Genomic DNA, 10,514 nt, shown 5'->3' with positions numbered 1-10,514 from the left:
AGCCGGCAAATGATATACCCACAGGAGCCAGAGATTGGAAGCTCTTTCCCAAGGACCACACAGGGAATCTGTTCGGCCCTCAGAGTGGGCTCAAATTCTCCTTCAGTCTCCCACTGGGTTGCCAAAGTTACGGAACTGTAGCGTCTCTGGAGAGTGCTCACATGAATTCCGTGAGTTCTCTCCCCCACCGTCTCTTTTTTCACAGTCTCAGTTCAGTAGCACCACAAATTTACTAGGTCCTAATCTCCTGTTAATTCGCCCCGCCCAGAGTCAGGTTTTTCTGCTAGGCTCAGGGCTGGTGCAGACCTGAGGTCGCTCTGCTTATGACGTATGTCCAAGATGGCGCCTGTTCTTTGTCTTGCTCGCCCTTGAGAGGTGAGCGGAGAGAGAGAAACCCGTGTCCGTACCAGTCACCTTTTTTTTCTCTCTCTCTCTCTTCCAGTTAGCCTGGTGAACTTCCCCCCCCCAGGGGTCTTTCCCTCTAGTCTCCTCTCTCCGCTTGCCTGCCGGTGTGTCGGGCTATTGAGGTTCTGCTCACCTCGCGTTCCAGCGCTGGTGTGTTGAGTCTGCCGCTGGTGTCCCGAACTGTGGGCCCCCACGCTCTCCACGCAGGTCCGCTGTGAATCACGCGTTCCGGAAGAGTTTCTTCTGCTGTTTCCTCCCCGACTCTTCCTTGAACCTGCAGTATCTCCACTTTTATTAAACTATCTTTCCGGATTATCAGTGTGCTCCCTTCCTATTCTGCCATCTTGCCTCCTCTCTCTGAATAAAGCTTTTAAAAATTGTGTTAGGGATCCCAACACAATTCCATCAAGATTGCATGTACCAATGCCATCTCACTAGTCCAAGTGATCAATTTCAGTTCACAATTGATCACACTGATAGGTCTAAGAGTCAAAGGGATCACACAAACAAGACTAGTGTCACTAATACTGATAGAATCAAAAAGGGAGAGAACGATCCAACATGGGAAGGGGGATACACAGCAGACTCATAGAATGGCAGATGTCCTAAATAGCACTCTGGCCTCAGAATCAGCCCTTAAGGCATTCGGATCTGGCTGAAGAGCCAATGAGAGTATTTTAGGCATGGAAAGCCAAGACACTCTGGGAAAAAAAAAAAGAGGACCTAAATGAAAGATCTCTGCGAGTGAGATCTAAGTAGAAAGAATGGGTCATCAAAGAAGGAGATACCTTTCTCTGAAGGGAGGAGAGAACTTCAACTTTGACTATGACCTTGTCTAAATAAGATCGAAGTCAGCGAACTCAAGTGGCTTCCATAGCCTTGGCAACTCATGACTAGAGCCTAGGGAGATTTCTGACGCCATAAAGAAGAGTGTCAAATTGTTAAGTCAACAACAGGAGTCACTGTGTACTTACTTCTCATGTGGGATCTCTGTCCTTAATGTGTTGTCCAATGTGAAGTAATGCTATAACTAGTACTGAAACAGTATTTTACACTTTATGTTCTGTGTGGGTGCAAACTGATGAAATCTCTACTTAATATATACTAAATCGATCTTCTGTATATAAAGATAATTGAAAATGAATCTTGATGTGAATGGAATGGGAGAGGGTTTGGGAGATGGGTGGGTTGCAGGTGAGAGGGAAGTTATGGGGGGGAAGCCATTTTAATCCATAAACTGTACTTTGGAAAATTATATTTACTAAATAAAAGTTTAAAAAAAAAAACAAAAGTAGAGCTACAGAGGGGGCAGAGGGGGCTGAGAGAGAATGAGAATATATGAATCTTCCATCCACTGGTTCACTCCCCAAATGGCCACAATGGCCAGTGCTGGGCCAGGCTAAAGCCAGGAGCCAGGAGCTTCATCCAGGTCTCCCACATGGGTGGTAGGGGCCAAGCACTTGGGCCATCCTCTGCTGCTTTCTCGGGCATATTATTGGGAGCTGGATAGGAAGTGGAGCAGCCATGAGATAAACCAGTGCTCATTTGAGATGCTGGCATTGCAGGCAGTAGCTTAACGTGCTGCACCACAATGAAAGCCAACTTTGGGTTTAATTGAGGAACTGTCAGGCTCATATCCAAACTGACTGTGCCATTTTCCATTTGTGTCAGCAGTATATGAGGGATCTGATTTCTCTGCATTCTTGCCAACAACATTCTTATTATTTTCAGATATTTCTATTCCAAGCATCCTAGTGGATCTGAAGAGGTTTCTGTTTGTGGCTATGATGTGCATTTCCCTGATGACTAATGATACTGAGTAGTTTTTCATGTGATTATTAACTATTTATATATCTTCCTTGGAGAAATATCTAGTGATTCTTGGTACATTTTTTGGAAGAATTGTTTATATGTTCTAGAAACAAATCCCTTATGAAATGATATGCAACTATTTTTTTTTTTTTTTGCAGGCGTACACCTTCCAGATAGGTTAACGCCAACGAGACCTCGGAGACACCAGACGCGTTTATCGGCTTTTCAGCTTCCACTTTATTTTTCAGCAGACTCGCGTTACATGTCGCGAACACCCGCCGTCTTTGCCTCCTCCAACCCTCTTACATATCCCGCCCTGTTACCGGCATTCATTCACAACTCCTTCATTCACCACTCCCGCTTATTACTGGCGTTCATTCACAGCTCCCGCCTGTTACCGGCGTTCATTCACAACTCCGCCTTTTACCAGCGTTCATTCATAACTCCGCCTTTTACCAGCGTTCATTCATAACTCCCGCCCACCGTCCACCTATTTATATATGATTCACGGAAAACATGTTACCAACTCAGCAAGAGTAAGTGTGGGAAACATGCAATAACAGGATGCTTAAAGTCAAAACAGGATCTTGCAATTAGCAACGGGCAGGGTGGAAAAAGCCCAGCACTAAACTTCTTGTCGGGAGGGGCACAGCTGGCCAGGCTGTCCCGTTCCCCGACACTTTTTTTAACTTTTATTTATTTATTTATTTATTTTAACTTTTATTTAATGAATATAAATTTCCAAAGTACAGCTTATGGATTACAATGGCTTCCCCCACATAACTTCTCTCCCACCCGCAACCCTCCCCGTTCCCTCTCCCTCTCCCCTTCCATTCACATCAAGAATCATTTTCAATTCTCTTTATATAGAGAAGATCAGTTTAGCATATATTAAGTAAAGATTTCAACAGTTTGCACCCAAGTAGAAACATAAAGTGAAAAATACTGTTTGAGTACTAGCCATAGCATTAAATCACAGTGTACAGCACATTAAGGAAAGAGATCCTACATGAGGAGTAAGTGCACAGTGACTCCTGTTGTTGACTTAACAAATTGACACTCTTGTTTATGGCATCAGTAATCACCCTAGGCTCTTGTCATGAGTTGCCAAGGCTATGGAAGCCTTTTAAGTTCACCGACTCTGATCATATTTAGACAAGGTTGTAGTCAAAGTGGAAGTTCTCTCCTCCCTTCAGAGAAAGGTACCTCCTTCTTTGATGACCTGTTCTTTCCACTGGGATCTCACTCGCAGAGATCTTTCATTTAGTTGTTGTTGGTTTTTTTTTTTTTTTTTTTGCCAGAGTGTCTTGGCTTTCCATGCCTAAAATACTCTCATGGGCTTTTCAGCTGGATCCCCATGCCTTAAGGGCTGATTCTGAGGCCAGAGTGCTATTTAGGACATCTGCCATTCTATGGGTCTGCTGTGTATCTCGCTTCCCATGATGGATCGTTCTCTCCCCTTTTTTATTCTATCAGCTAGTATTTGCAGACACTAGTCTTGTTTATGTGCTCCCTTTGGCTCTTAGCCCTATCATTATGATCAATTGTGAACAGAAATTGATCGCTTGGACTAGTGAGATGGCATTGGTACATGCCACCTTGATGGGATTGAATTGGAATCCCCTGGTATGTTTCTAACTCTACCGTTTGGGGTAAGTCAGCTTGAGCATGTCGCGAATTGCACATCTCTTCCCTCTCTTATTCCCACTCTTATATTTAACAGCGATCACTTTTCAGTTAAGTTTCAACACATTTTGTAGGTTGTCTTGTCACTTTCTGATAGTGTTCCTTGAAGCGAAATCGTTCTTAATTTTGATGAATTGAACTTCTTTTTTGTTTTGTTCCTCAGCTTTGGTGTAATATTTAAAATTCCTTTGCCAACTCCAAGATCATGAAGATTTACCTGTATGTTTTCTTTTAAGGGTTACACAGTTTTCGCTCTTACATTTAGGATTTTTCCAATCCATTGTGAGTTAAAAATTTTGTGCATGGTGTGAGATAACTTCATTATCCAACATGTGGATATCCAATTGTCTCAGTATCATTTGTTGAAAAATTAATTCTTTCTCCATTGAATGTTCATGGCATCAGTGTTGAAAATCAGTTGACCATGGATGTACAGGTTAACTTCATGACCCTCAATTCTATTTATTGACCTATATCTCTGTGCTTGTACTTGTACCACTTTGTATTGATTACCATTACTTTGTAGTAATTTTTGAGACTTTGAAATGTATATTTATGCTTCCTTTTCAGTACTGTTTTGACTATTCTGGGCCCCTTAGAATTCCATATGGTTTTTAAATAAGTTCGCCAATTTCCTGAGAAATCAACTAGGATTCTAATAGAGATTATTTTGAATCTGTAGACCAAAGGATATTGCCATCTCAGCAATGTTGTCTTCTGATCCATGAATATGGGATATTTTCCAACTTATTTGGATCTTTAATTTCTTTCAAATGTTTTTTTTTAAGTTTTAGAGTAAAAATTTTAGAGTAAAAGTTTTATACTTCTTTTGTTATACTCTTAAGTACTATTTTGCTGCTGTAAATGAAAATTTCCCCTTAATTTCATTTTTAGATTGCTTTTTGAAAATATATAGACATACAATTAAAAAAAATTAATAACAACAATTATACATATGTATGGGGTGCAGTATAACATTTCTTGTTTTCTTTGTACTCTTAGAAGAAACATTGTGTATATACATACATGATGGAATATTATTCATCCATAAAAAGAATGAAACAGGACATTTGCAGCAACAAGGGTGAAACTGGAGATCATTATGCTAAGTTAAATAACTCAGAAACAGAAAGGCAAGTATCAAATGTTTTAATCTTATCTGTGAAAGTTAATATAGAATGTAAAAATTGAGTGGACAGGGCTGGCACTATGGCGTAGATGGTTAAGTCTCTACCTGCAGCACCAGCATCCCATATGGGTGCTGGTTCAAGCCCCGGCTGCTCCTCTTCTGACCCAGCTCTCTGCTATGGCCTGGGAAAGCAGTATAAGATGGCCCAAGTGCTTGGGCTCCTGCACCCTTGTGAGGGATCTGAAAGAAGCTCCTGGCTCCTGACTTTGGATCAGTGCATCTCCAGCTTTTGCAGCCATCTGAAGAGTGAACCAGTGGATGGAAGACCTCTCTCTCCATCTCTCTCTCTCTCTGTAATTCTGCCTCTCAAAAAATAAGTCTTTGAAAGATTGTGTAGATGTCATATGATTTGTTATATATTTATAGATATTGCTTCACTGAATCATATCACATATCTGAGAACAGACATTTCTCTCTCCATGTCACGAATTCTTCCTTTTTTGATATTACATTTTCTGACTCAATATAAACAGTATATATGGGTATGTATGTAATATCTACAAACCAACTGAATAGCAAAATGTTAAAGATTATTAAATCTTATTTGTTTTTTAAAGAGAGAGGGAGCTCCTACCCATTGGCTCACTTCTCAGTTGCTGTCAACAATTTGATAGCCAAAGCTGAGTGCCAAAAATTCAATCCATGCCTTGCATTTGGGTGGTAGGAACAGAATTTTTTTAAAAAAGATTTATTTATTTATTTGAAGGGTAGAGTTAGAGAGAGAGAGAGAGAGAGAGAGAGAGAGAGAGAAAGAGAATCTTCTATCTGCTGGTTCACTCCCTAAATTACGGCAATGGCTGGAGCTGCACCGATCTGAAGCCAGAAGCCAGGAGCTTGTTCCAGGTCTCCCACATGGATACAGGCGCAAAAACACTTGGGCCATCTTTTACTGATTTCCCAGGTCATTAGCAGGGAGCTGGATCAAAACAGGAGCAGTTGTGTCTCAAACTGACACCCATATGGGACGCTGGTGCCACAGGCAGAGGCTTCACCCACCAAGTCATGGCACCAGCCCCTGAAATTATTAAATCTTAAAGCTAAAAATATTTTATAAGATAACTTCTGATATTTTCCATATTTACCTCATATATATTATATACATATACAATATTTTCCTTGAAAACAGGGATATTAATATCACATAATGGAATTCATGACATGATCATAAATTGCAAAAAGAAGGGTTTACTGTCACATACAAGGTAAAATTTTTACATAGTTGAAAGGCAGAGAGAGAGGTTTCACACCAGCTGATTCATTTTTCAAATGCCTGCAGCACCCAGGAGCCCACAACTCAATCCAGGTCTCCCTCTTGAGTGGCAGGGACCTAATTATTTGAGCCACCACCTGCTGCCTTCTTGGGTATGCATTAGCAGGAAGCTGGATCAGAAGTGCAGTGGAGATTCAAAGGCAGGAACTCTCATACTCGATGTGGGTGTCCCAAGCAGTGTTTTCATTGCTGTTCTAAGTGGTTTTTCCACACATGGATTTTGAGGGTACAGAAATATTCAGTCCTTGAACCCAAAACCTCATCCCAACTGCTAGGAAGTTCTTGGGGTCGCAGGTATACAAACACAAAGAATTAAATTCCATCAACAATGGGACAAGGACACAAACCATGAACTCCAGGTGAGAACACAGCCAACTGGTTTCCTAGCTTCAGCCTCTGAGATTTGAGATTAAAACCACAGTCACATGGCTGGTGTTGTGGTGTAGGGGCTTAAGCCACTACTTGTCATGACACATCCCATCCTAGCACCTGTCTGATATCCCGCTGCCACATTTCAATCCAGTTTCCTGCTGATATATCTAGGAAAGCCGCAGAAGATGGTCCAAGCGCTTGGGTCTCTGCCACTCACATGGGAGACCTCGATGGAGTTTCTGGGTCCTGGATGTTGCAAGCATTTGAAGAATGAACAGTGGATGCAAGCGAGAACTCTCTCTCTCTCTTTATCTCTCTCTCCCCAACTTTACTTTTCAAAATAAATCTTTAGGAGTGAAACTGACACTTTTTGATACAATGATTTTGAACATCCTTTGTCTTGATTGTTGAGGAACACTGTTTTGTTTATTTCTTCTTTATACTTTTTGTTGAACTCTCTACTTAATATAAGGTTAATTTTATGAGTATAACATTAACTGAAGATTGATCTTTGGAAAAAGAATATAAGTCCTGGGTGGGGCAGCACTGTGGTTCAGCAGGTAAAAGCAGCCGCCTGCAGTGCCAGCATCCCCTATGGGTGCCGGTTCAAGTCCCGGTTGCTCCACTTACGATCCAACTCTCTGCTGTGACCTGGGAAAGCAGTAGAAGATGGCCCAGGTCTTTGGGACCTTGCACCTGTATAGGAGACCTGGAGGAAGCTCCTGGCTCCTGGCTTTGGATTGGTGCAGCTTTGGCCATTGTGGCCAGTTGGGGAGTAACCAGTGGATGGAAGACTCTCTCTCTCTCTCTCTCCCTCTCTCTCTCTCTCTCAATCTGTCTCTCTCTCTCCCTCTCCTTCCCTCTCTGTGTAGCTCTGACTTCAAAATAAATAAATAAATATATCTTTAAAAAAAAAAAGAATACGAGTGTGGGAATGGGAAAGGGAGGAGGAAGGAGGGTGGGAAGAATCACTGTGTTCCTAAGTTTGTATGTATGAAATGCATGAAGTTTGTATTCCTTATCAAATTAAAATAAAAAAAGAAATCTTGAGAAAACAAGAAATGAGAAAACGCAGTAGTGCCATATTTGGACTTCTGAGCTACAGAAAGGAGATGCAGCTACAAACAGAAAAGGTTGGATTTCATCAAAACTTTGAGTATGTTTGCTCATCAAAAAACCCCATGAATAAAATGGGTAGGAAACCCACTCATTGGAGAAACATAGTCACTAATTACTAGGGTACTTCAGAAAGTCTGTGGAAAGATAGATCTAAAAGTAAGCTTATCTTAGTGCAAATGTTTTTAGTAACCATGTATACCCACAGTGTTCAAAAGTTCATGAGAATGCTTCTTGGGAAACAATTATGTATGGATTTCACATTTTTTTGCTGCCCAATAAATATCTTAAATTCTACATTCCAAAGACTTTTTATTTGACAAATAATATATGATATATATATATATATATATATATATATATATATATATATATTTGAGAGAGAGAGAGAAGAGAAAAAAATATCTTCCACCTGCTGGTTCACTCCCCAAATGCTTGCAACAGCCAGGACTGGGGCAGTCTGAAGCCGAGAGCCAGGAGCTCAATCTGAGTCTCCCATGTGGGTGGAAGGGACCCAAGTATTTGCACCATCATTGCTGCTTCCCAGACTGTGCACTAACAGAACAGGAAGCAGAACTGGGACTCAAACCCAGGCACATTCAAACTCCCATGTGGGATGCAGGTATCTCAACTGTTGGACCAAATGCCAGATTCCTGACAAAGAATTCCATTCCTTCTACAAATCAAAATGAAGAAACAGAATAGGAAGTGGGCAGAAGACTGGAAACCATATTTTATAAAAGAACATCTACAAATTTCCATAAGTAAAGCACCCCCATTGGAACCCAGACAGCAAAGCCTCAGGGTCCACTCTAGGAAGTGCTCTGTGCCCTCACTCTAGAATGCACTCGTCCTGGCACAGGGCCACCGTTGCTGTCACTGTGACAAGCGGCTGTGTAGAAGCTTCCTCAGGGCTCCCTTCATGTCCCTGTTCCTCAGGCTGTAGATGAAGGGGTTCAGCATGGGGGTGATCACTGTGTACAGAACCGAGGCAAACACCCCTGCCCAAGATGCTTGTGACCAGGTGGAACTGAGGTAGACCCCCAGGCAGGTCCCATAAAACAAGGAGACAATGGAGAGGTGAGACCCACAGGTGGAGAACACCTTACGCTTCCCTCCTGTGGTGGAGATCCTCAAGACAGAAGCCACGATCTGAGAGTAAGAGAAAAGGATTCCCACCAGAGGGAAAAAGCCCATGATCCCCGTGACAAGGTACAAGATGATGTTGTTGATGAAGGTGTCAGAGCAGGCAAGTTTGAGCACCTCAGGAAGTTCACAGAAATAGTGCGGGATTTCGACAATGGCACAGAAAGAGAGCTGCAATGTAGAGAGACTCTCGGGTAGGGCCCCCAGCACACTGATGAGCCAGGTCAGGAGAAGGAGCTGAGTGCAGAGCCTGGGGTTCATGATGTCTGTGTAGCGCAGGGGGTGACAGATGGCCACGAAGCGGTCGTAAGCCATCACCGTCAGAAGGAGGTTGTCCAAGAGTCCAAAAACTGTGAAGAAGAACATCTGGGTGATGCAGCCCACATAGCTGATGGCTTTGCTCTGTGTCTGGATGTTCACCAGCATCTTGGGGACGGTGGTAGAGGTGAAGCATATGTCAGAGAAAGACAGGTTGGAGAGGAAGAAGTACATGGGCGTGTGGAGGTGGGGGTCTGAGAGGATGGCCAGGATGATGAGCAGGTTCCCAGCGACTGTCACCAGGTAGAGAGATAGGAACATCCCAAAAAGACAAGGCTGTATCTCTGGCTGCTCTGAGAGTCCCAGGAGGAGAAATACAGGAATCCTGGTGTGGTTTCCTGGTTCCATGTGAGGGGAATCCCTGCAAGGCAGAGGCAGAAACAAGGGTAAACAACTAACGGGAGTTTAGGAAATGTGATGACTTCTAACTTGAATCTGATGCATTGACAAAACCCAGTCCCTTCATAATGGTCCCTTCTTTTCTTTCTTTCAATGTGGAATTTACAAAATCCATCATCGTTGCCTTTGTTGCCAATCAGAGCTTGAAAAGCTAGACGCAAAATCTGATTTAGTACACAGAGCTGATTTCACCCGTCCTACTGCCCGACACCTGCTCTAGTCAGATTATGTCAACTCAGATGAATCTGAGTTACTCTGCTCTACTCTTAAATGCAACAATCATAACAGTTGGAATAATAGTTCAATAATCATGCATCTATGTGTGATTTCCATAAGTGGTAGGAATGCCACATTTTCCATGTTCTTGATTAATTTTTTCCATTAAACCCTACAAGAGAGGGCAGATGTTTCCTTATAGTGCCTGCAACCCATATCAGAGTGGCTGGGGCTGACACCTGGCTCCTCCCCAGGCTCAGCTTCCTCCTAAGGCACACAATGGGGGGCAGGGTGAGGGTTCAGGTAATTGAGCTCTTGTAACTCCTGTGTGACTCCTGGATTGTTTTCTGCTCTCAGATTTGGCCCCTTCTGTGGGATCCTTGTGGACATTCGGGGAGTGAACTAGCAAATGAGACCTCCATCTTCTCCTTTCCTTCCTCTGAAGTAAATAAATAAAAATAAAAAGGCATAAGAGACCAGTCATCAAGGATCAAATTGCATCATCACCAAATTTATCTACCTTGAGAGACGAAACACCAAATCTGTAATTTTGAATTTTCATCCATTTGCAATATTTAAATATTA

The 10,514-nt window shown here is 42.4% G+C and overlaps 1 protein-coding gene across 1 annotated transcript; it reads right to left on the bottom strand.

Moving 5' to 3' along the window:
• Positions 1-8,631: 8,631 nt before the first annotated feature.
• LOC100339792 (olfactory receptor 7C2-like) lies at positions 8,632-9,662 on the bottom strand. The gene has a single exon (XM_008252380.3). The coding sequence runs from the start codon at positions 9,660-9,662 to the stop codon at positions 8,727-8,729; it is 936 nt and encodes a 311-aa protein (XP_008250602.2). The 3' UTR covers positions 8,632-8,726.
• Positions 9,663-10,514: the final 852 nt, after the last annotated feature.

The sequence above is a fragment of the Oryctolagus cuniculus genome, chromosome 16, assembly GCF_964237555.1.
Source record: "Oryctolagus cuniculus chromosome 16, mOryCun1.1, whole genome shotgun sequence".
NCBI lineage: Eukaryota > Metazoa > Chordata > Mammalia > Lagomorpha > Leporidae > Oryctolagus > Oryctolagus cuniculus.
This window is presented reverse-complemented; position numbering and strand designations above follow the sequence as displayed.

Coding starts and splice junctions, on each gene's coding strand:
- LOC100339792 (XM_008252380.3), bottom strand. CDS start 9,662: ATGGAACCAGGAAACCACACCAGGATTCCTGTATTTCTCCTCCTGGGA.